Source organism: Perca fluviatilis, chromosome 11 (genome assembly GCF_010015445.1).
Source record: "Perca fluviatilis chromosome 11, GENO_Pfluv_1.0, whole genome shotgun sequence".
Lineage (NCBI taxonomy): Eukaryota > Metazoa > Chordata > Actinopteri > Perciformes > Percidae > Perca > Perca fluviatilis.
Genome location: NC_053122.1, coordinates 15333334 through 15359026, shown reverse-complemented (window position 1 = coordinate 15359026; position 25693 = coordinate 15333334). Strand labels below are relative to the sequence as shown.

At 40.4% G+C, this 25693-nt stretch overlaps 1 protein-coding gene across 4 annotated transcripts in view; it reads right to left on the bottom strand.

Annotated features, from left to right (window-relative positions):
- The window catches only part of LOC120568540 (F-box-like/WD repeat-containing protein TBL1XR1), a 30224-nt gene extending 9754 nt beyond the window's left edge, over positions 1–20470 (bottom strand). The window contains exons 1-13 of one of the 4 annotated variants that reach the window (XM_039816111.1): positions 20275–20470; positions 18076–18142; positions 13046–13149; positions 12762–12907; positions 12398–12611; positions 8698–8830; positions 3415–3556; positions 2937–3000; positions 2753–2850; positions 1452–1512; positions 938–1059; positions 578–652; positions 295–422 (exon numbers count right to left, since the gene is read on the bottom strand). In XM_039816111.1, the coding sequence (XP_039672045.1) occupies positions 295–422; positions 578–652; positions 938–1059; positions 1452–1512; positions 2753–2850; positions 2937–3000; positions 3415–3556; positions 8698–8830; positions 12398–12611; positions 12762–12907; positions 13046–13103 (1241 nt within the window). In that variant the 5' untranslated portion in view covers positions 13104–13149; positions 18076–18142; positions 20275–20470. Of the gene's footprint in view, positions 1–290; positions 423–577; positions 653–937; positions 1060–1451; positions 1513–2752; positions 2851–2936; positions 3001–3414; positions 3557–8697; positions 8831–12397; positions 12612–12761; positions 12908–13045; positions 13150–18075; positions 18143–19830; positions 20038–20274 lie in introns of those variants that run through there. The other 3 variants (XM_039816109.1, XM_039816110.1, XM_039816112.1) reach the window with 3 other exon arrangements.
- Between the last annotated feature and the right edge of the window lie 5223 nt (positions 20471–25693).

Genomic DNA, 25693 nt, shown 5'->3' with positions numbered 1-25693 from the left:
TTTATTTGTGCTGTAATCAGGGCGTAATCGTTAAAGTGAGCTTGCTCTCAATGGCCCTCCCTGAATAAAGGTTATAATTATCAAAAATTCAGCAACACAGATGTTTCTAGATTATCTTAAAGTCCTCCTCTCATAATTGTTAGAATATATATAATTAATTAGAAAGAAACTGCTGATTAAAGAACATAGGATGCCATGCACAGTATTTGTGTCATCTTACCTCTATAAATACAAAACTACCCTGTATAATATGATTGTTGCTTATGATGTTCAGGTGCTGCTTTGTGGTCTCACCTGGCCAGCATGAGGTTGGCGCTAGGGTTATTGGTCCCGGGGCCTGTGGGGCTCCACTTGATGGTGTAGATTTCTTTACTGTGGGCCTGGAGGTCATGGACACAGGAGTCCTGCTTCATACTCCAGATCTATGCCAGAGAAGAAGAAACCAGATGTTGACATGGCTTTTATTACAATGTTCATCAACCCATTCAGTCAGCAACTTGTCTAATTAAGGACCATTTTTGTTCTCATCTTAGCCATAAAGTGACATGCACAACATCTGCATGTCATGTGGACTGACCTTCAGTGTCATGTCATCTGAGCAGGAGGCCAGCAAGCTGCCAGTGGGATCCCACTTGATGGCGTTCACCTCATTCTACAGTGAGTAAGATGAGAGTTGGAAAACAAAACAAAAAAACAGCATATTTGACTGACGTACATGGTAAACAATAGAAATAATGCACTTAATATATGGATTTGTTTATTGCCAATTTTACACCAAAAGCCCCTTAGGGGCATTAATAACTTTAATCAGAAGCTACAGCAAGTTAGTGCCAGAAGTTATATTAGCTATCCTACAATGCTTTAAGAACAGGAGTGTATTTGGCCAGCAGGGGGGTTTCCATTCCCCTCCCTGTGAGAAAGTAGCGCTCTGTCTCACCGTGTGTCCCTGGAAGGTCTTGACAGGTCTGTCCTGACCCAGCTTACACACATGGATGCACATGTCTGTGCTGCAGGAGGCAAACGTGTTGTTGCTCTGCCAGTCTACGTCCAGAGCAGGTGCTGTTGGGAAGCAGAGACAGATCTTAGAGCCGCTGCAGCAGTGTAGATGGAACACGAGGAAAAAAAAAAGATGACATGAATATCATGGTCTGACAATAGATTTCTTATTGCCATATTAGATCTGATAATTCACTATAACAATACTCTAAGGGCAGATAGTTGTTTTAAAACAAAATCATGCTTTCTGTACATTCATGTAAGGGTCACTGTCCCACTCCAATGAACCAAACAATGTCAAAATACAGAGCACAATGTGTGAAAGTACTTTAATAATATTAAATTGTATTATCACTATGGTCTCCCTACAGTTCAACAGAAGTTAACGTCCGTCTAAAAACAGGAAGACTCTTGCATGGAAAGTCATGTGAAACAATCCAACTTGTGTAACTCACCCGAGTGGAAAGGAAATTGCTGTTTCGCCTCTCCCGTATGGGCGTCCCAAATAATTGTGGTCTGTGTGAAGAGGGACATTTTCATTATTTATACTAAACAAGTATCTTTATATTAGGAAATCAATAAAAACATCACATAAAATATAAAAAAGGTGTTCTTCTTATTTAAAAAATGCTGCAAGTCACACTAAGTTGACCTGTATAATGTGAAGGAGGATATACAGGGAATATATCTCACACACGCCACCTTTTTATGCCTCCAAGACATCAGCACTTAAGCATGTAAATGTATGCTGAAAGTGACACTGTCTGTCATTATACTTCTGTACACTAGATGGCAGTGTTTAACGTCCATACATTGTCGTCATCTTGGGACCGGACGTGAGCGTGTCTATCTAGTTTTTGGTGTCACCTGTCAATCCATAACATTTGCTAAGTGTGAGCAGCACACTCTGACCCTGATGAAGTACCCCCCCCCCCCTCCCTTCCAATCCCTCTTCATCATGGTTCCATGGGAAATTTGTCACAATTTAAGGTAGCTTAATGGTGCGTTCTTTTTGTCTTGTAATCGCGACTAGTAGCTCGAGCGTGACGTCACATCCGTGTCGAAAAACAAATAACCGCGGGTTGTTGCATTCTTTTTGTCGCACAATACTACGAGTCGGAGAAAAGATGGATTTTAGTAACATTTAGGATTCCATTCACCCAGTTATTGACATATTACACACATATATTTCACAGTTTGATACATGAAAATTACGTTTTGATTAACGTTAACGTTAGGCTACTCCTCTGCTTTCTGCTCAAGACTCGGCTTAAAGACATTGTTGTCATATAGCAACCGGGCGTCTCTAGCCAATTTCAGCTGCACAAGCTACAAAATAACTAATTAGGGCGGTATTTAACTCCTAATAAGACTGTAGCGACATGCCTATAGGTAGCAGTATACAGCCGCGGTAATGCGACTTCTTCATTTGGTTACAACAAAGACAAAAGTGCTTAAAATTGTAGATAACCACAATGTTTACTACGTGTGATGCACGACGTAGCCATCTTTGAAAGTGAGCTCGGGGTCCTCTGAGTTCAGACGACTTGACGAGTCGTAAATACGACCTCGGGGGCGTTCTTTTTGCAACTTCCGGGTCGTAACTCCGGAAAACGACTTCGGTGGACAAAAAGAACGCACCATTAAAGTGTTAGCACTCTGAATAAGCAACAAGCTGCAGTGCTCACAAGGCCACCCAAAAAGCATTTATCAAACTTCAACTCTAAAATCCAAAGCTTAAATCAATGTGCCTTACCTTGTCTACACCAGCACTGAGGATGAAGTTTCCTTTCTTATTCCACTTAAGTGCAAATATAGGGCCTTTATGCTGACCCAAAGTACTGGCCAGGTTACCTGAAAATATAAAAAACCCAACTCAGCTTAGAAAGAGAGCAAAAACATTTCATCATCCATGCATCATTGCAAAGCGATGGTCTTACCGTCTTTTGTCCATATTCTAGCAAAGCCATCATATGAGCCTGTTGCTAGCAACGTTCCCTCGCTCTGAAAGAGAGACAGCGATGATTCTCATTAGTTTGAAGTCAGTTGCTTTCAACCTTTCTCAGCTTCATTTGCATATTCTGATTCGGGCAGAATAAGGCCCGATTTTACAGGTATATTTCACTCTTAATGAGACTCACATTAAGAAGTAAGTAGTTAATAATGAAAGAATATTAGTGATGATTTGGCGTTGTGCACTGACTTGTACTACTTAGGGGAAAAATATAGTTTGCAGCTGAGCAGCATAAAAAGCCTTTTCTCCCATGGGAGTGACTCGCCCCCATATGTCTGATTGGAAGGAATGCCTTTAGCAGAAATAGTGGGCACACACGCTCACACACGCACGCACACACCTAGATTAGAACACTAAAAACTGCACTCAGTGAAACAGACCCACACAACTATACACACACTTACATTCCAGTCTAGTGAGGTGACGTCTTTGTTGCTGGGTACGTCCTGGCCCCCTTCCCGTATGCAGTGCCTCAGAACCAGCTGGGTGGACCCGCCTGTGCTGTTCTCACTCAGGTTCCAGATCCGTGCTGTCGAGTCCCCAGACCTGCCCGAGTCAATACACACCAAACAACCACACACCCACACCACGTGCAGACAGACAATCTAACATTAGGTACATAACATGGCTTTGACTCTTATAATCAGTACTGAAAATGGTATTAAACTGACCATCGTTGCTCTTGAGTAGGGTTGGGGTTTGAAAGCATTTTATCGAACCTGAACCCAGTATCAAATCCGAAATCTTTTTAAATCCCTATCAAACCTTTTCACATCATCTGTTGAGGAAAAGGGAGAAAGAAGTTTTACAAGCACAAAACTCATTAACTTTAACGCCCCTCTTAATTTACAGGACTGTGCCAGATGTTATTGCATTTTTCTACATTTTCATTTCATTTTGAGAGGTGTGCTCGTGCTCAGGAGCAGGACTGTTGAATATAAAGTATATGTACCAAGTTGAATACTCACCTCTGTTAGCTTGGACACTTTTATAAATAATCATTTAATTGTTGATTTAGGCAGGAGACAGTTTAAAGGGATAGATCTGATTTTTATGGTGGGTGGCACACCCCCCAATCTGGAGAAGCAAACGGGAGTCCCAACACGTAAGCTAAGCAATGTACTGTTGTGAACAGAGGCTGCAGCTATTTTAACGTATTTTAGCCCACTTAAAAAACAATACCAGTTTACCGCAGGTTTATGCTATATTTAGAATATTTTTACTGCTTTACATTGCCATTTCTTGTGGTACAACATTTTCTCAACCATAGAACTTCCATATTCCTACGAATAATCACAACTGTGCGCAAATTGTATTGCGCCGCAGATCAGCCGTTTGGGTCACACTCTCCGTGGTTAATGGAATAAAAAAATACAATTAAATAAAAATGAGTGATTAAGACAGCAATGACAAAATGCTGTGAAGACAAGAGGATACCTTTATAAACTAAGAATACAGAAGAAGATCTTTTGCAGTTCTACGACTGAGAAAATGTAGTGCCGAAGGAAAGGGCTGTCTGACAGCAGGGAAAGCGGTGAAATATTCTAATTATAGTGTACACTTAAACTGATAGATTTTTTTTAGATTTGGTCTCTTTTAGGTGGCTAAAGTGTGTTTTGCAGCTGCCCTCATCCACAGCAGTACATTGCTTACGTGCTGGTACACGCCTGCTTCTCCAATCCGGGGACCATTTACTATACACTGACTACAGGTAAGTACCTCATACAACGTCAAAAGAGCCCATCAATTATTCCTACCAACAATCCTTGTGCTATGAAGGAAATTAGTGTTATGGATTAACACTTAACTGTTAATGATGGCTTAGGGTAATGGCCATTTTACAGTTGGACAAATCTGATCCTGCGATGGGTGTTGGGGGGGGGAAACAAACTTATTACAAAAATTCACACCTATTTCTCAAACGTTAATAACTTTTTTCAGGATTTCATTATTTTAAGTCCAGACCATCTACTGCTGAAAGCAAACTGTTAAGGGCAGAAGAGCTGGTCATCTGTTGTCAAATCATATGTATTTGACTTATTTTTCATCCGTCTGTTCGGAAATGTAGGGGTCTCCCTTTAACCATGTTGACAAACCTAAACGTATGACATCATCGAAGCAGATAGTTGTTTCAATTAAAATGATTAGTTTGAATTGGCAACTAACAAAGTTGTGCATGTTGCCTACTTTGCCCCTTAAAATTAATTAAGAATACAGTAAAATGCAGTATTTGCAGTTTAGAGGCACACAGTGTTAACAGAACCCAACCCTACTCCTGATGCTTTCTGTCCAGTTTTGATAAAGCCAAAAAACAAATAGTGCAGATTGCTAAAGATGGTGAGACTGCTACAAACTTCTTAGTTTGACATGTGGCACTTCAAGTCCATTAACCCACCAAATTGGTGTTTAAGAATACATGACTGTACTCAACAACCAACATATTCTCAGGCTAACCCCTCTTAGTCGACTGATCTATTACTGGAGTCATGGTTGACTAATAACTGCTTAGTCATCTGCTGCACTTTTTTGACAGTAAGTATTTAGTCATTAGTTGTTACTGGAAAATCCATCTCATTTCCAGAATTACAGTAATAATGTGAAACATGCTTTGCTCTTTAACAAACACCACATTGTAAGAGTCTTTTGCATGAGTGCATTCATCTTGGAAAGGGATAATGACACTGAAAAAACAATGACTTTATTCAACAAAGATTTGTTTAGTGGTGATAAATGCGGAAGGACTTCTGAAAACAAACTTACTCTCCTCACACACCCAATTCTTCCCTGAATAAGACAAAGTATGCTGATTTAGAAATGAATAGAAGATAAAGATTTAGCTTTAACTCACGTAAGTCCGTTTAGCTTAAAGGGACACTTCACCGATTAGCATTAAGCTTTGTATCAGTAGAAACCCGGTAGTATTTTTGAATGAGCGTGCATCCCTCCCTCATGTCCCCCTGAGAGGGGAGATCTCTGTATTGTGGGTCTGGAAAAAAGCCTCAGAACTCAAAAAAATGACGATTTTTGTCATCTGATCGGTTTGCGTTTAGGCAAAAGACTACAGCCAGTATTAGGAGCCACATCCGCATAGCCCATAGGGGGTTGGACTGTCGGCTTTTTCCAGAGATTGCCGAGGAAAAAACGAGTGTCAGCCATCTTGAATCCTCGCTTAGCTTCTCAGCAGGAGCAGAAACTGTTCATCCCGACGGAAATTTTAGAACAACAATTATGTGCATTCAAACTACCGCACACGTGTACCACCGGGATACATTGGTACAGATCGGAGAATATGCAGGACACTTTATTACAGACGCAATACTCCACACACTACGCGAGCTTCGCCTGCATGGAGACCAGCGGTGGTGCTCGATGCCTCTGGCCGGTAAAGTGACCTCATCAGTGGGGAGCGTTGAACGAGTGTGCCGGTGGAAAGCTAACGCTAGCCGGCCACCTGTTCCACCAATCCTGCTTGCAAGTGTCCGCTCATTAAACAAAATGGACTACATCCAGCTTCAACGAAACTCCCAACGCGAGTTCAGAGACTGCTGTGCTGTGTTTTTGTTGTTGTGGAAATATTGCTGTACCGGACAATCCAGCCTGCTGCTCGGTCACCGGGTAAGACTACTAGTGGAGGTGGGCTGTGTTACCCCGGACTGCCTGTTGCAGAAATGGGGTGATTTGTATCCAACTAACTGCTAACTGCTGGTGGAGTTTGTGACTGTAAAATGCCGACAATTCTAGCTACATCCCACGCAAATGTACGCTGTGTTTATACTCGATGTTTATACCACAGCCCACCAAGAGCTAATGCTAGTAGCTATGTGTTAGCCTTCTTTTATTACATGGCTTGGTTGAATTCTAATGTAGAATGCGGTCTGTTATTTCTTGATAACAGACCGTTGCTAAGGATAACACACCGTTGCCATGCATAGCAGAGCGTTGCCATGGACACAGTTCTGTTCACTCTGGAGCTATCAATCAATCCGCAGAAAGAAGTCCGGATAATGTATCAGCTGTGGCAAAAAAGTATATATTTTAAATGTGTAACACCACTTGAAACGTTTTTCCGTGTATATGGTTGAAATGACAATAAAACACACTTGTTGAGTTGATCGCCTCACTGTCTGTCTGTAAAGGGTAGGCGTGGCTTGGGAGTAGAAGCTGAAGCAGCAAAGCAAGTGCATTCTGGGATTTGGTGTCTTTCATCCACATGAGCCAAAAACACATTTTCTGTCTTTTCTTGGCCTAGAAGCCACCAATTTCTAAAAAAAAATTCACATTTCTACTACATAAGTGACCCAATTTAAATATATATTCATCTTTCCAATGGTGAAATATTCCTTTAATCAAGTAAACCCACACTTGGCCACAAACCGGACCAGAAGGACTTATTAGAACTCTTGCTGTTGTGAGTTTTCAAATCATTATGACTTAAAGTTGTCATTAAAACCCCACTCTTTCACGCTACTGAAGTCGCTCCCCTTTTTGGATCCAATTCCTGCCCCGTGGAGCCAACTAGTCGGAATATTGCCATCATCACGATATGTTTTCTTTAAATCATATTAAAAATTATACCGGTATTATTGTGAACTAGGGCTACACGATTTGGAGAAAAAGTCATATTGCGATACTACGATTGCAATTACGATTTAATGGTATCATGAGTTTACTTGATTATCAAGGAAAATGCAGAAAATAAGCTACAAAAATTTAGAGTTGTGTATTTTTTTTACTTGAACATAAAAAGTTAACGAGCATAATAAAAAAAAACACTATGCAATACTTTTTTAAATAACTCAATATTTTAGAAAATTAAATAACAAAAATACAAATTCTTATCAAATTAATAAATTTTGTATGCCCTTATTAAACGATGACATTCAAGATGGGTGTAATATGATTACTAGTGATTAAGTTACATAATATAATTCGTACAACCTGTCTGCATGCTCTGAAACCCTCTGCACTTCCGATACTCATGGGACCATACACGACAAACGCGCTACTGCCTAAACAGACACTGGTCATCTTTTGTGGACAGTGTTACGGGGGGCACGCTTAATATATCAATGGGGTAGCGTCATTCAGAGCAGGGCAGATTCAGTGTAGATTCGAAACAGAACCATAAATCAGGCATTAGTGAGAGCGAAAACGGCAGGTCTGTTGAGTGACGTCAGTACCTGAGTGGTGAATAGGGGTGTAGCGATACATTGATCTGGATTGATCTATCGATTCAAAGTTCCACGATCCAATTATCAATGCAAAGTAAAATTGCATTGCATCGTCTGTAAAGTGCCCCTTTATTTTAGATTCCCACTTCATATTTAGTCTTTTCATTAAAAAGAATAGTTTGTTTTTAATTTAAATGCCAGGAAGAGCTCAGTTATAAAACTGACAAATCATATTTTAGTTTGAGTTGATATAAATTTAACTGTGTTAAATAGGCATTTGCTATTGTCTCATATGGATTGCAGGCTCTTGAATTGAATCAAAGTTGTATCGTGACAGACTTTACGATATCAGTAAGTATTGTGTCCAAAGAATCAATATAATATCGTATCGTGACAAAACTTGTGCGACACCCCTAGTAGTGAAGCGAGGAGAGCGACCGTGAGCAATGTAGGAGTAGCGTAGTGGATGTGTGATCAGTGACAACCACGGGGAATGAATGATGTGGAGATACTGACCCGGAGGCGAGGAGGTCGTTTACTGGGTTCCAGGCACAGATAAAAACTTCGGATTCGTGGCCCCTTAGCACCATGGCTTTACTCTGAGGGATCTCCACGTCCCTGTCCACCTCCATCATCTCTGAGTGGTGATCTATAGGAAGGAGTGAGAAACAACACCTTAAACTATAGGTTTACATCACAGGATTCATTAGCTACTGTCCCACTGTTCTGAAGGCAAGGAGGATACAAAATTAATGAAGTATAAACCAGATCTGTGATCTCGTAAAATAGCCAATTCATTTTTAAATGAAGAGCCAGTGCTTCCCCACCCAAAAGCTTTATTTGGGTAGACTTGCAAAGCATATTAACACACATCCATTTTAACAATGGCAGAGGTTCATAAGGACAGCCTGACATCATCTAATTTCCTACGAACCGGACCAATCCCATGGCAGTGCACATGCATGTCATCGTCTGATCTTGGTAATTCAAACAGAATAGCTGTTTCTCGACAAGGCTCAAGTAAACACCAGCCTGACCAGCTGACAGCTGTGGAATTAAAGAGCAGGCTGTGCTTGTTGTTGAATGACCAAGAGTGTTTGTACCAAACGTGGGCACCGTGCAAAATACAAGTTATCGACCCCTAAGCCCCTGTGAGTGAGTAATCTAATGTCGGACTCGTCTTTAGAGAAGAACCCGTGAGAACCCTAATCTACCCCTCAGTAGCACTCTATAATTTGATTCTGAGACCCGGTGTTTAATCGTGATTGAAACACACTGAGAAAAGCAGGAGGCTTTTTAGGGGAAAACAGCCAGACCACATTTCTCCTTTTTAAGCTAGAACAAACAAAACAATTGTGTGCTAGGAAAAGGTGAATAAAGACATGGAGACAGTGCTACAGAGCAAGGACAAAACCATGAGGAAGCACGTGCTGGTGTAAGGAAACCACCAGAGTAGCTTTATGTAATACCAAGCAAGTCACAGACAGTTTACACAAAACTAAATCCAATTGTTGTACTACAGCTGTCATGAGAAAGGCAATTAGCACACATATACACAAACATGGGGGGGGGAGCTTTAACTCCATGCAATAAGAAGTGTCTTACAGTCTAATACTACATCCATCCAAATCACCTTCAATGGAAATTGTGAAGGGAAAAATGATTTACCATGATATCCATTACTGCTCATTATTCAAAATAGGGATGGGTGATATAGACGATATGCAATATAAACGATACAAAATTGGCCTAAGATAGAGATTTTAATTACATTGCACTATCGCGATAATTCATGTTGATGACGCAATCTACCCGCGAAGTTTAGAGCCACGAGCTGCAACGCGTGATCGTCATCTTGAGTAAACATGACTAAAAGCAAAACAAGGACCTGGTGAAAAAGACCGGTGCAACATCCGTTATTTGGACTTGGTTTGGATTTAAGCCGCTGCAACGGAGCTGTGGTCGAGCCGTACCACAGAGCCTTTCACCAGCCTGACCATTCACTATATAACGGACGATTGGAATCTTGGCAGCCGGTGTTTGCAGACGTTGTACTTCCCCGCTGAACATACAGCTGTGTGTGCGTGTGTGTGCAGCGGCGGAGTGGGACCAAAGAATTAGAGGTCGACCGATTAAAAAGGCTTTTTTTTTACATAATCGGCATCGGCCAATATAAAGCCGATAAATAGGCAGGCGCATCTGCGGGCAGCCTGGTGTTGTTGTTGTTGTGGAACACGTGTTCGATGAACGCTGCCCCTAGAGTCAATTACCAGCAGAGTGAGCAGACCTCATCCAGTGCCTAAGGAAGGAGCTGTTTCTCGGAGAAAACGGTAAGGATTAAATTCTTATAAGTCGTATATATTTAATGAAAAACGTATGACATGTTACTGCTAACTTCGAGAAAAAACATGAACAGGCGACATGACGTTCGGCTACTTTGGATATTGATAGCTGTCGTGTCACAATAATTAAGCTAGAATTTTGCAATCACAGACAGTGGATCTGAGACTTTTATTATTTGTTCTGTTTGTGTGTCTATATTTGAGAGGGTTGTCAACTCAATGCAGAGAAAGAAGTTGTAGTTAAAAGAGACCACCGCACCATAGGCTAGTGAAGGACTGGCTTTGCTTTGCTAGCGTCGTTGCTAGGGTTGGTACAGAGTAGACCCGTTCTAATATGGCACCTGTGCCTTAACGACCATATCTACCGGACCAGAGTAACCGTTGTGTTTCTCATTTGGTACACTATATGCCTCCGTTGCTCTCTGCTGCTCCAGAATGAGAATAACAAACATGCATGGCGCAGGTGTTAACATTACACTCCCAGCAGCTAGTTACCATAGCTAGCAGATGGATTAAACAGCAAATGCGACAGGTAAACGGTGTAAAGGTGTGATTTATTTCACTGTATAGGATCCAACAGTGTATGTTAAGCAGGTGTGCTGCCGCGTGTTTAGCTACTTGTCTGAAAAACAACACAGAGCGCGTCAGCGCTGCATACAAAGTTGTTGTAAAATACCCTGATTTCAAAAGATCGGCATAGGCATCGCGCCGGAAAACCCTATGCGGTAGACCTCTACAAAAGAAGTCGTGCGGGGGTTTCACGCCGCCTACCGTGGGTTGAGCAGAGGCTGCACCGTTTGACCAGCAGGCGGCGGGCCGAGGCCACTCGGGATGGGCTTTGGTTAACAACTTGTATCTGTATAAGAATCAGGCCACACGGAAAGTCCCGACTCTTCTTGTGTGGCGCGACTCAAATATCCCGCACATTAGGCTGCAGGTAAGAAACTTTGTTTTGAAAGATGTTTTTATTTAAAGTATCTGTGCATCTTTGCCTAATACTGAAACTTATTTCAGTACAGTGTCTGTTCCTTAACTAAACAGACACCAGTTTTTCCTGTTCTCTGCATCTTGGGTGGCATTTAAGAACCAAGGACTTAAACTTACTAAGTGTAGTGCCTTTTAGAATGGTTTGCACTAAAGAGAAGACACCCAATACGTTAAGTCTCTGGAACTAGTGTACTTGAATTTTTTCATCTGCAACACTAGGTTGTATAATTACAGTTTTGAACAATAAATGTTCTCAAAACTACATACTATGTTTCTTTCTCTTTAAAAAAAAAAAAAAAAAAAAATACATTTACAGTTTGGTTTTCCTTAGGGTCTATGTAACCTGGTCTGAAATGGTTCTGTTATAATTTATATATCGCGATATATATCGTTATCGCAAGAAGCTGCAATGTATATCGCAATATGGATTTTAGGCCATATCGCCCATCCCTAATTCAAAATATACTTTGCTATATAATAGGGCCACACAGCCTAGCCTTTCTTTTTGTAATTCAGGTCTTTTGAATTATATAAAAAGGTATCAACTTGGCCTCTTTCTGCTGTGGTGTTATTTAACATTAGACTTTCTATTTAACTGTCTGCAGCATAAAGTAAAATGTACATCCTTGATGCCAATTCAAGTGAGCGGGGACAGAAAAACACAGTGACCAGATAATAGTGTAAATGCCAAACAGCTTACAAAGCATCTTATAACACAAATCTGATAATGTCAAAGCATTTCACGTAGGAATAACATCCTGCATAAGAACATAAAAGATTTCTGGAATATGGTTGACCTTTTTTTCTTTCTTGCCCAAGCACAACAAGACACATCTGTTTGTTAAGGAGCTGATTCAGAGATTGTTTACAACCAGGAGCTAGCTTACTGGCTAAGGCGTGGGATCCATTTTCCTCCCCGTTGGCAGCTCCCTCTCCATTCTTGGTGCTTCCTTGGGGCCCTGTGCCGCTGCCACTGCCTGCCGCCTGTTGCTGGGCCAGCTTGTCCCTGTAGGCCTGCTGCCTGGTTTGGACTACATCTGGCATCACAGCATCAATCAGAGATAGCGACTCAATGGGCCGCCCGTCAAATAATGTCCCGTCCTACAGAGACAGCACAATTTATTCACATTATCCACCAAATCCACTACAATGTAGAAACCAACAGACACACTTGAGTCAAAATAAAGCTGATGCCAGTATGTTGTAAGGTTACACTAATTAGTAGTTGACTGTTTAAAGGTGGAGCCTGACCTCATTAATGCTGACTTCGGCCTCCACATACTGCAGGCCCTTCTGGATGATGGAGATGAGGGCAGCAGGGGGCACCAGGGCTCCATTGATGTTGGACTGGCTGATGTGGCTCTCTATGCCAAAGGTGAATGCTGAGTGAGAGAAGCCTGGAGGAGGCGTGGATAATTTGGAAAGCAGAGTGGAGTCAAAGTTCAATAGCAGAAAATCAAGAGCAGCTATGTATATTACATGTTTTGGGGGTTTTTTTACGTAAGAAAACAAGTGCAATTCACAGCAAGACTTACCTGACTCTTGCAGGTATCTGTAAACCAGAAAATTGACTTCATCACTGCTTATGCTCATTTTTAGTCCTGGTGATTAAACCATTGGGTCAGCACAGGATAGGAGCCTGTAAAAAGCAAACCACAGAGCAGGGAGTCTTGCTTAATTAAGAGTTTATTTGTATTACAGTCCATAGAACTGAGTTGAAAGGAGGTGTTAGAAGCATCTTCAAAGTATCCCCTATCACTCAAGCGCTGGGCGATGATAGTTAACACTAGGGCTGGGACGATTCGTCGACGTAGTTGACATCATCGACTACGTAAATGCGTCGACACAAATAATTTGCGTCGACGCGTCACTAAATAAAATAAATACATAAAACAAATTATTTAATGTAATGTAGAACTAATGTAATGCAGAACTACTGCTGGATACGCGGGTTCTAGGGGCACCTAAACTGTAGCCCCGCCTTGGCTCTGAAGGAGCCGAGCTCCTCCGCCTACATGCAGTTTTTTGTCAGGTCGACGGTCCAGTGAGTAGGGCTGAAACGATTCCTCGAATAACTCAAATAATTTGATTACAAAAAATGCTTGAAGCTAAATTCTTTGCCTCGAAGCTTCATTAAATCAATGTAATTAAGGTTGTACGGCTCACTGTGTTTCCGCACGGAGGATTATTACTAGCGCACAAGAGGTTTGCGCTTCTGCGGACACAACACAAGCACAGACAGTATATAAACACAAGACTGACGGCCCAGATTACAAATTAAGGAAGACGAAAATAGCGAGGGTCTAAGAGAAGAGACAGGCGAGAGAAAACGACAGAAAGTTTGGGATCATTTTAAGATGCAAACATGCTGCTACATCATCTCTGTAACAAACATCCAGTGTACTCATCCATTCCACGGAGCCAACCCGACACAAGGTAACTAACGGCTGCTGCTCTCGTCCACCGCGCTGTTTTACACAACTAGCCTACAGCATGCTACTCTGCTAATAGCAATGTTTTACCGACAAGCTAAAACGAAAGCTGTCGGTTTGTAGTCTAACTGTTTATTAGTTTGCTTCTAATCTTTGGAAACTTAGCTGCTGCCGGAGACGAACCGGCTCCTCCCCCCAGCATGGCTACTTAATATGCACGTGAATGACGTCATCATGCATTCTTTATTCTTTCTCCTCACCATAGATATATCTATGCTCCTCACTGTGTATTAGGCTTCTGAAAATGTGCCAAGAGCCAGAGGCAAGAAGGGGAATGGGGTGAAAAATATTAACATTTGGGCCACCAAAAATGTACTATTGTAATGTGTTTTTTTTTTAAGGGTCTTGGAATTTGGCAATACATTTTTTGGCTTTTTCTAAAAAAGGAAACCTGTCTTTTGTATATATACACAAGCTACAGGTTTCCTTGTTTTAGTAAACAGCAATAATAAATATTTACTATTGCTGCTTACTAAGTATTTCTTACTAAGTGTTTCTTTTCCGATTACTCGATTAATCGATGGAATAATCAGAATATTCGATTACTAAAATAATCGATAGCTGCAGCCCTACCAGTGAGTGAGTCAGAGATAGCAGCACGAAAGGACGAGCATGGCGAGTGGTTGCGACCCACAAGAGTTCCCGCCGGGCACTTTAAGATCGCAAGTTTGGCAAAACTTCGAGACTGTATGGCTGCAGCCTGGTGCCGACCCCGCCTCGAAAACTTTGGTCTTCGGGTCAGTTCCTGTAGTAGGCTACAGGCGAGAGAATGGGGGGGTAAGACGAGGACTGTGTGTCGGCGTTGTTCAGCAGTTGTTGGGTATGTGAGTGGAAATACATCTAACATGCTAACGCATATCCAACGCCATCACTCAGATGTACCAATCACTGGAACAAGACAAAAGAAAAACTGTCCAACTTCTCCTCCTTACAGTGCTTAACCAGCCTTTAGATACAAATAATTCAAGTTAAATTAAAGGGAGAAGAGCTTGGATGTTAAACAAGAGCTTATTCATTATTTTACCTACTGTTAAACAAAGCAAATACAGGTTAATCTCTCATACACTACTCTTTTTGCACTTGCTCTGTTTACTTTAAGTTTTTATTTTTGTATTCCTCCTGAAAGTGACTTTATTTTGTGGTTGGATTGATAGCCTACATCTGGCTTCAGGTTGCACTACAAATTCATTTTACTTGAACAGTGCAGTGTTAAACAATTTTAATAAATAGAGATTTGAACCTTATTGAAATTTGTTTTGTGTAAATTGTTAATAATTGAGCAATGGGAAAATAATTGCTAATTGAAAAATGAATCGTTAGATTAATCGAAAAATGTATTGTTAGATTAGTTGACTAATCGAAAAAATAATCGCTAGATTAATCGTTTAAAAAAATAATTGTTTTGGACAGCCCTAGTTAACACCAAGATGGCACACACACACACACACACACACACACACACACACACACACACACACACACACACACACACACACACACACACACACACACACACACACACACACACACACACACACACACACACACACACACACACACACACACACACACACACACACACACACAGGTGTGAGCTACCAAACTGGCACACACAGTGAAAACTGAGAAGAGGAAGAGGTTTAAAAACAACACCACCTTTCTTGACCTAGATCTTGCAACTTCCAAACAGAGAGGTAAGCAAAGGCAAGCTGTGATGTGCCATTTGATACATAACAATGTTTCGTTCCTCTCCATTTTCGTTGGCTACAGAAGCCTCCTGGCTCTAGGCAGGGCACCAGTTTCCATTCATTAACCTACAACTGGAAATAATTACCCACCGACTTCATGAGGCAGGCAGGGTGTTGGGAACCAAAATGTCTGGAATAGACGGGCTTAAACCTCAGCAATAACAGATCATACGGTGCTTGCATCCGGGCTCCATATTTATTCATGCAGAACCCGCACTGTTTAAATGGGACTGTGGAAATAAACAAGGGGTCTGGACAGGGGACAAAACCTCTACTGTTTCCATCATGCCAGCCACTGAAAAAGTCAACATGTCTCCTGCCCTATCCCAGAGCTGAGGTCCAAGAGATGTTACAGAGATGAAGCGCTAAAAGGATGACACCAACAATGAATTCCAACAATCTTTCTAACAAAACACAGCATGATTCGAAGAAAATGTGTTTTTCCAGTTCTCCTTCAATGTGTTTTGTTTTCTATTACATTTCCTGTAAGGGTCAGAGTAGTTATGGTACACTACAAGCAAGTAATAATAACTTAGATTAATATAGCACATTTCATTAAACCCAAGGACGCATTACACAAGAACAGGGGGACAAGGGGAAAAGAAAATGGTAGGCCAAAACAAAAACGGACTGAAAATTTGTAAAAACTAGTGTTCTTTTCACGGTAATTCTCGTTTGCTGTTACAGGTTATTTAATGATCATGAAATATTACACGGTTTCAGAAACATGTAAAAGTTACATATAGTTACTTAAAAAAACAACATTTGGCAGCACAAGTGTCTTAAAATTATAAATCACTGCCCTGGTTGGTTTTCTATGCCACATTTTACCTTGGCCTTCTCCCCAGTTTTTCCTGTGTCCCTTTCAGCCATCCCCTTAAAACGTGTATTAAACTTTCAGCAAGTCATACTGATGGACTTTGAGTTAACCCGACCACCCACCAAATACAGTATTTCTAAATAGTTCAAACAAAACAACTAAAAACTCCACCCAAGACACCCACACACTCTGGGCCTGAGTCACATAAAACATAGACTACGTGTTCTTTGAAAGCACCTATGTGATTCATTAACATGTTCTAAGAAAACACATTATTGCATACTCTTAACCAGCAGTAATTTGGTTCAAAGTCATTGTTTCAGAATTGCAATTTCCATGGTGGCACATCTATGTTTGAACAGTTTCCCATATGACACAAATTTCAACAGAAAACCATGTATGCCAAACCATTGCCACACGCCACCAAACCTTGAGTACTGTACATACATTTTTCAGCGGAATCACCACACTGATAAAAAGACTTAGACCAACCTTTATGATCTCAAAACGATGATGAAATACCACCAGTGCTACGTGACCTTTAATCAACATGTGTCGGTCCGTCTCAATTCCTGTTATAGTAGGATATATTATGACCAAGTGTTCGCTCGCTCTGAACCGAAGCCACAACGACCACTTACATTTACAAGCAAGTGAACAGTTCTAGTGGTAACCTGTTAAAGCTCTTAATAACTGCAACAGCTATGTAAACAACTGAGTTATTTTTGGTTTTAAAAAGTGAAAAACTCTCTGACTCTTTTGTTTTAGACATGCCTAATCCCGTTTTTCTACTGCATGGTACGACTCGACTCAGCCTCTTTTGGTTTTCCATTAGCAAAAGTTGTGAATAGTAGTAGTAGTAGTATTATTATAACTAGTAGTAGTTTTTGGTACCACTTTGGTCAAGGTTCCAAGTGAGCCGATAGTGGGTTTAAAACACTGTAGACCATTGACTGGCCAGAGAGAATGGTCACACGGGGCATCCAGCACAAACCCACAATTCTTAAATAGCCAAGCTAGAGTCAATAGTGGCCACAATTTTTGTATTCACTCAACCCAGATTTTTTTTTTAAATGACAGTTAAGTGCAAACGTTCCTCTGTTTGGTTGCATTTGAAAGGAAAAGGATTTAGCGATTTTCATGTTGAAAAATATCTCATGGCAGATTCACACAGCATCGCTATGGCAATCAGCTGAGAATCCTGCCTACACTGAGGGGGTACTATCCGCAGTGGAAAACAAAAAGAGAAAAGTACTAGTACTTAAAGTGAGTCAAGTCGAGCAGAGCCATACCCTACAGTGGAAACTTGTCATAATACTTACTGGTTGGAAACAAAGCTAAATTACAGCTGCCTTCCTCTCTATATGACTCTTGACACTTTGCTAAAGCAACGTGAACTTCCAGACAGCAATATAAGCATGCAGAAAGAGGAGAGGCAAAACAAAGTCTCAACATGTAGGGTGAAAAACAATAAAAGTGAGACATTAAACAGTAAAATACACTACCCATGTGATCAAGATGTCCTCAGATGCACATCATAGCTCCGTTGTCCTCAGCAAGAATTCTCTGCCCCTAAAAAGAAAGTAAAGAAATTGAATGCACCTTTTCCAACTACTGAATTATTTTAAGAAAGAAACATCAGTAGTGGGCATCACATCTGGATCATATACAGCACTGCTTCTCCAGTGTAAAATATCTTGCAGCCAAAATATGTGTACAACTACATCTTTAATTATGGTATTACTATAAATGGTTTGCCAAAAAATCCTGAATTCCATTCAATGGTCTCCTTGGAATGATTTTTACACTTGAGACCACCTCCCACATAGTGCTGTAGTTTAATTATCTGCCCCGACTTTCCAAGTAATGCCTAAGTAATAATTTCTGCACGTGTTAATTTGTGTTTAAATATTGGTTAAGCAGCACAAGAACCATATAGGCCCCGCCAAATATTTATAGAAGATAAGGTTTTTCTATTGGTGCAGTGACAAAATTACCTTAACTAGAAAGGACATTTTAGAAGCAGCTGTCAGTGAGTGGGTGAAAAGGCAACCAGAGGAAAGTGTTTTTGAACAAAGGGGCGTGTCACCAAACAATGAAAGAAACTGGGTTAGCAATGTAAAAACAGCATGTGGATATTTGTGCTATGCATGGTGTAAAAGATAGTGATTAAATGGGAAGTATGGTTATGTATTGAATAGAGTAAATGAAACGGACACGTCATTGGTAATTTAATTTGGTACAGACCTATTTTAGATGCTTGCCTCTTACAATATTAAGCAACATCTCAATTCTGCTACTGAATCCCCAACTTATACTGTAGCCCTGATTGAGTTGTCTCTCCTCAGGTCAGATTGATTTCGTATAAATTAAATACATGCAAATTAAGTCACCATGCTAATCTGCTGGTGGCTTAATTAGCAAGATATCATGGCAACTACTTGCGGATATACATTACCCATCCCCCACACATGGGGGCGATGAATGGGCTGAACAAACTACAGTGTGTACTGTGTACGTTACCGACATGCTGTTTGAAGCATAGCCACCAGAACCAGTTTATTCCGATGAATGTCTCAATATGCACGATATTACTGTAAAACGAGACTAAATGAAATGCCACTAATTGTAGTTCGGAAAGCTGAACTATTTATTGCAACACTGTATCTACAAAGTCTAACAATAATTTAACTCATTGCTGTAATGCTTGGCTGACAATTTCCCACATGTCATGGGTCACTAACGTTAGATGGATGTAACGTTAATGTTACCGGGGAAATGAGAACGGGATTGTCAAGTAAACACGATTTAACGTTACTTGCGTCTTCTTACTTACTTAACAACTAAAATTAGTAGTTTATTTTCAACCTATTTCAACGCGGTCCCCCATCTGCACTGCCATGAGCTACGGGACGTTAGCACACTAGCTAGCTAAGATTAGTTTTCATTGGCGGCGGCTTTATCGTTACGGTCACAACACATGTCAGTCAGGCAAGGCGGTCAAACACTTCGTTTATTTAATGCAGGTTGCCAACAGTTAACGTAGCTACCAAACTAATGCGGTTAACGCTATACGGAAAAGCGGTGTGTTATTTTATATAACCATTGACCACAATAACTAAGTTAGCTTCTTTGAAACAGCATTTCTGACGAGTACAGTCAGGTCGCCTGCTTGCTATTACTCTAAACCTGCCAACACGCTTGCTAGGTGGCTAACACTAGCATGCTATGCTAATGACAGTGTTGCTACAGTCACGTACCTACTTGGATAAAACCTTTCAATTGACGATATCTTCCTCAGCTCTTGTGTTCAAGTCAGACCATGTTATCTCTTTAATCGATTGCAAGATCGTCTATGCACATGTATTAGCTAACTATCGATATGTTATAATATTTAAACTAGCTAAAGCCAGGCGGTAAGAACCAGCAACGGCTTCAGACATTCGACACAGTGGAGTGACCCGACATGCAGAAATTAGCTGACTGTAACTACTGTCAGTTATTTCAAAGCGCCACTCGCTAAAGTTTAATTTAACAATTAACCCGTGACTACGGCAGTGTATAATGTATTTACCGTCTCCTCGATGAAATACGGCAAAGTAGCATGTGTAAGAATACAAGCTAATATATCATATGTAACAATAGTCGTTATTTCACATTTCTACCAACAATTACTAGGATATAATGCTATATCGGTGACTAACCTATTTTTCAAAAGCACCAAACACCTCGTGTTTTGCAAAAGGTGAAAGCTGCCCTCAAGCGTTGATTAAATATTAGCTCCTGGTCCGTTTGACAGGTTCACAGCAAAATGGAGCCACATTTCCTCGTTGAAACCGACCAATGAAATGGATTAGAAAAAAATGCCGAGGCCCTTGGAAGTTTGTCCCGCAGCCAAGCACCAGTCATAACAACAGTGTCCTCGCCCATCCCCCACTACACCCCATTTTCGCTTGCCTGGTCATCACTAGCTATAGATTAATGACACCCCACCCCCTATCCTCAGTCATTCAGACTGGAAAGTCAACAACAAGCTTACATCATCATTGCATCTGTGTTTTACACAGATTTCTTTTGCTGTATACATAATCCATAATCATATTTTTTTCTCCAATGTTCCCAAAGAAGATGGTAGCCTGAACATATTCATGCTGTTAAATATTTATGAAATATCGAGGATTCACTTGCGTAAAAATGTGTGCTGACCTTCAAAATTTAGTAGATCTTGTATTACAACTTACCTTATTTGGCTGTGATTAGTGAGTGTTCCCATTTAAGTGGCTCTACTGCCTCAGCCTTTTCCTATGTGAGATGATGGCATAGCATGACATATTGCATTTGGGACCATTCAATTAGTTGTACAAAAGCAGCAAGTGTGCAGCTGCATATTCAGTACAACTCTTCTTTTTTTACATGTTTTTTTCTTTTCTTGTTACCACACGTAATAATGTTGACTGAGATCACAGATGCCATTAGAACAGCCCTTCTTTATTTCTCACACTCTGTGCATCCTCATAAACATAGAACATAGAAATCAAAATGTGTGTAATTGTTTTAGATTTATCAATTCAAAAATGGCCTGGGATTAGCCAAGTTAACATTGGTAATGTAGCTGAGGTACAGCATTTGCATGCAATCTGATGGTTAACGTCTAAAAGGGTAGCCTAATTGATTAACTGTGTTGTTGAGTGATGGATTTGGTTGTAGCAGACACTGTGCTACTGCAGTCCACTGCATTTTTGTCTCTGCTGTGGAGATAGGTATTGCAATGCAAGACTGCTGCTACCTGTCAGCCTCTGAGCTGTTTGATCCTCCCACTCCCACATTATATCAGTGTTCATCTGGCCCTTTGTCAACATCCTTGCAATCCGTCCACCATAGACCTCTCTATCTAATATCTTATACCACACATTCACCAATATGCATGCGAGATAGGATGTTACAATGTAGAGTAATTCATTTATATAGAGCAAAACTAGGAGGACTTTACTAGCGGTGGTCTAAATGTCAAAAACCCAGTGACTGGGGGTGGACTGCAAAACAGGTTTCAGTTTCAGTGTTGTTTGTCTCTATTACCTCATTTATGGGTGATTTCCCACATTATGTCTATTGCTTCTTTCTCTTTAAGCCAGTGGAAACAGAAATATGTTCTCCATCACTCCCACTGTGTGAGGGTGTTTTGGCTGGCAGTGAAGAAATGTGAAGCAAATTCCTGCTCTCCAATGCCAAGCTTTACGCAATATATGATTCACTCTACGAGCGAATATTGTGAATTGACTGACCTCTTCTCTGTAAATCCTACTCATCCTTACATACAGTACATGCATTACATTGATAGATATGAAAAATACATGTCAACATACGTTTGTGAACATTTCTACATCATAAATTCTGTTTGTGCCGACATATTGCAGTAGTTCTCTATAAAATCAGATTAGCACTGTGTCTCTCCATAAATGTGAGACTAGAAGGAATACAGCAGCATGGTATCTGTGTGGGGGCAGGGAACTAATCTGCAGGACAATAACACAAGGTTGCTATGGATGTGAACACAGTGGCAACACTGATAAATGTATGCTTGACCTGTGTGCATTGTATAATTGCTTGGATACTGCCACACACGTGGCAGCAACCTAATCAACTGCCTTAGCAACAGCAGTATTGCCTTTTTATTTTTGTGTGTGAAGAAGAAGGAAATGAGCAGGAGATTAGTGACATCATCTAAGACAATGATGAGTAGTCTCAAGATTTTCATATTAAAATATATATATATATATATATATATATATATAACTATGAATAATAACTAGATATCAACAGCTCCATTTTTTCCCCAACTTGCAGACCCCTTAAAATAAGTATGCCTCCTTGTGATCCCCTGTTGCAAGTGAACATGCAATGAAAAGGAAATCTTGCAAGCTGATTATTTGTGTTTTCTTTGTTTGCGTTACAGATATTTGATATTTATTTTAAAAATTTGAAAATAAAAGCATATATCATAAAGATCCAAAATATGATAAAAAATACGTACATTGGAGAGTCCCAGCCTTCAGACTGAGGATACCTTTTTCACTTCTTTTAGGGATGCACAACAGCACAGGTGACACTCAATCACCACACAAATATTAATAACACTCCTTGTGTCCAAGCTACATGCTATATGTTAAATAACAGCAATTTGAATATAGGACAAGATCAACTTGACCAAGTAGCTGTTATACAATTGAGCCCACACACATGCATCATTAACATGATGTATTATGTCTGCGAGACAGTTAGGGACAGAAACTGAGGAAAAGGGAGCAAGAGAGGGGACTGCAGCTCAGCTTCACTGCCTGCTCAGCAAGAGTTATTTTTAGATCCTGAGAAACAAAGAAGCAGAATCGCCTTTCATCTCCCCTGTAGCTATGTTGTTTCACCTCCAAATGGGGTACTCGAAGACAGTCTGCACCTCTTTGTAGCTATGTTTAGGCCTAACCTCAAATAAATACAAATGCCTTTCCATCTGCCGTTGAGTCTTTTTTTCTCATCTATATATTTGTGCTATATTTGTGCACGTGTTTTCCTGCTGTGTCTTACTCTATGTATGTTAAATTCTTAATCTATAGCCAGGATAAAATTAAAGGTGAAAGCATCTGAGCCAAGAGGCAGGAAAGATCTCTGTAGTTCTTCAGGGAGATTGTCTTGTATTTCTGTACTCCCTGGCCAGCACTGGATGGGTCTTGGAGGAGGCAGTGAATGTAAAGAGGTAAGCAGAACACACTTCTTGCAGAATCTAATCTGATGCTGCTGCTATATGGGAGAGACTTTCATAATCATGCGCACCAAGGGATGAGTAAAGACTGTAGCCGAGGTGGCTCATCCACTGGGGTCTGTGAGGGAAAGTCCTCCAGCTGGTCAGACCAACACTGTTGTGCAAATCACTGCCTACGCAGAGAGTCATCGCGTTAGAAAAGAACTAAATAGCCTCTTCAGATTAAATTTTCTGAAGAAAAAAAATGCCACTTTACATTTAAAAATTATTTTCAAAATAAACACATTCCACAGAAGTCCGGCATGCAAACGGAATCTCTAATGTACAAAAATCAGGAATAAAAAATAAAAGTGTGCACATTTTTGTTCATTTTCTCTGGATGATATAAAAATGGGTCTGATTAATTTACCTGCAAATCTATACATTTTTGTGGCAACCATAAAAAAACAATGGTGATAGTGTGTTGCTATTCTTTGACTAAACATTGAGAGAATACCATAGCTTATATCTCCAAAATGAAGTCAGTTTGTAATGTGCATCTTTAAGCTAAAAAAATATTGTTTGTAGCACGTCTGCTTAGAAAGTATGGTAAAGATGTAACTTTATAAATGTATTACCAACCACAGACTGTAAAAAATAAGTTACCAACACATTGACCAAACTGGCCTTTTATTAAGGTAGTACTACTACTTACATATAATTTCAAATCAAATATCACACATTTGCGCTGGTGATTATAACACAATAAAAGCATTACTCCAAAAAATTTAAAATCTCAGCATTACATGTGATTTGTTGCTGGTAATGAATTAAAGAGGAACACCCCCATGTTCCCCCTTGCTCCAGTTTCTGAGGTTGCAGAGACACCTTGTGGCAAGACATGGCTCTGTTTTGTTGTCAGTGTTTGAAGCTGTGGCCTCCAAGTTGTTTATACATACTGTACATTTGTAACATGGAAAGGCAGGGATGTTTGAAATAACTGCTTCTGAATTAATTTGTGGATTTGCAGCAGTGCCTGCAACAAACATATAGCGACAGTCCCACAGTCGGGCCAGTCAGAGCCAGTTATTTGGAGGTACAGTGGAGATTCATTGTGCTGGACCAACTCTTTTTAAGCATGACGCCATTGTATAGGGAACTCATATGACTAACACAGGTATGGCAGGCATTCTGTTCACTTGGGGAAAGAGTTTAAATAAGAGGTAGCCAGCTGCTGTCCCTGGGAGAGACTGTGTTGGAGAGCCACTGCTGACAGTTGTAGCCCAATGTCTGGATTATCATTACAACAAGAGGTAGGATCTCACAGATTGTACGTATTACCACTGCTGTTTCAACTCAGCACACACTAGTCACACACAAAAGCTGGGGCTTACTGTTATTTGGATGTGCAAAGACAAGAGATTATTACAGGCACCACAGAAAAACACTGAGACTGTATGTGCTCAAAAGATAATCCAGCCCACAACACACAGCACATAGCTGAAAATACAAAATAGTGTTAGTCTCATACATGTGCTGCAATGTGGGCTTTTTAGATTGATATGCAGTGTAAGATAACTTTGGAAATGTCAATGCATTCAGCCTCCTTTTTCATCGAGTGCCTTCGTGAATCTATAGGAGCATGCCGTTTTTCACTTGTGCGTTTGAGGAACAACAAGACAGTGAACAACTGCAAAATACACATAATTGTAATAGTAATAATAATTATGAATGGAGGACTGGGTTTTGAAATTGTGTACAATAATATGCACTGCATGTACAATATGCTTGAGACATGCAGTTTATAAATCCTCAGGTAAGTGTTTACTGATCTGCTATATCTCTATGGGGTGCTGTGCAGTGGAGCATGTGACTTTTTATAGGCACCAAACACTATAGGACGCCTGACAGGGAGGCAATAATCACTCTAGAGACAAGGCAAAAAATACATCCTGAGACATTCTTCTTCGTGAGAGCGTAAAAGTGTGTAGATAGCAGGCCAGGCTTTGAATTCCACAGCGCTGTTAAAGCATGCGAGGTGAAAGTTTACACCTTCTGTACTAAAGCAACATTTGCAGGATTAAAGACCTCAGACTTATTATCTATATATTACACACACACACACACACACACACACACACACACACACACACACACACACACACCTTAATTTCACTTTTATGATGAGCATGCAATATGAGCTCAATAAAGTCGAGCAAGACACTCGGACTGAAGGAGACACAAAATTACATATGTCTTATTTGGTTGCTTGGTGTCTCTTTTTGTCTTTTGTTTCTCCTTGTGGTTTTGTGTCTCTGTGATTGTTTTGTGTCTCTTTGTAGTTGTGTGGTGTCGTTTTGCATCTCTTTGTGGTTGTTTTGCATCACTTT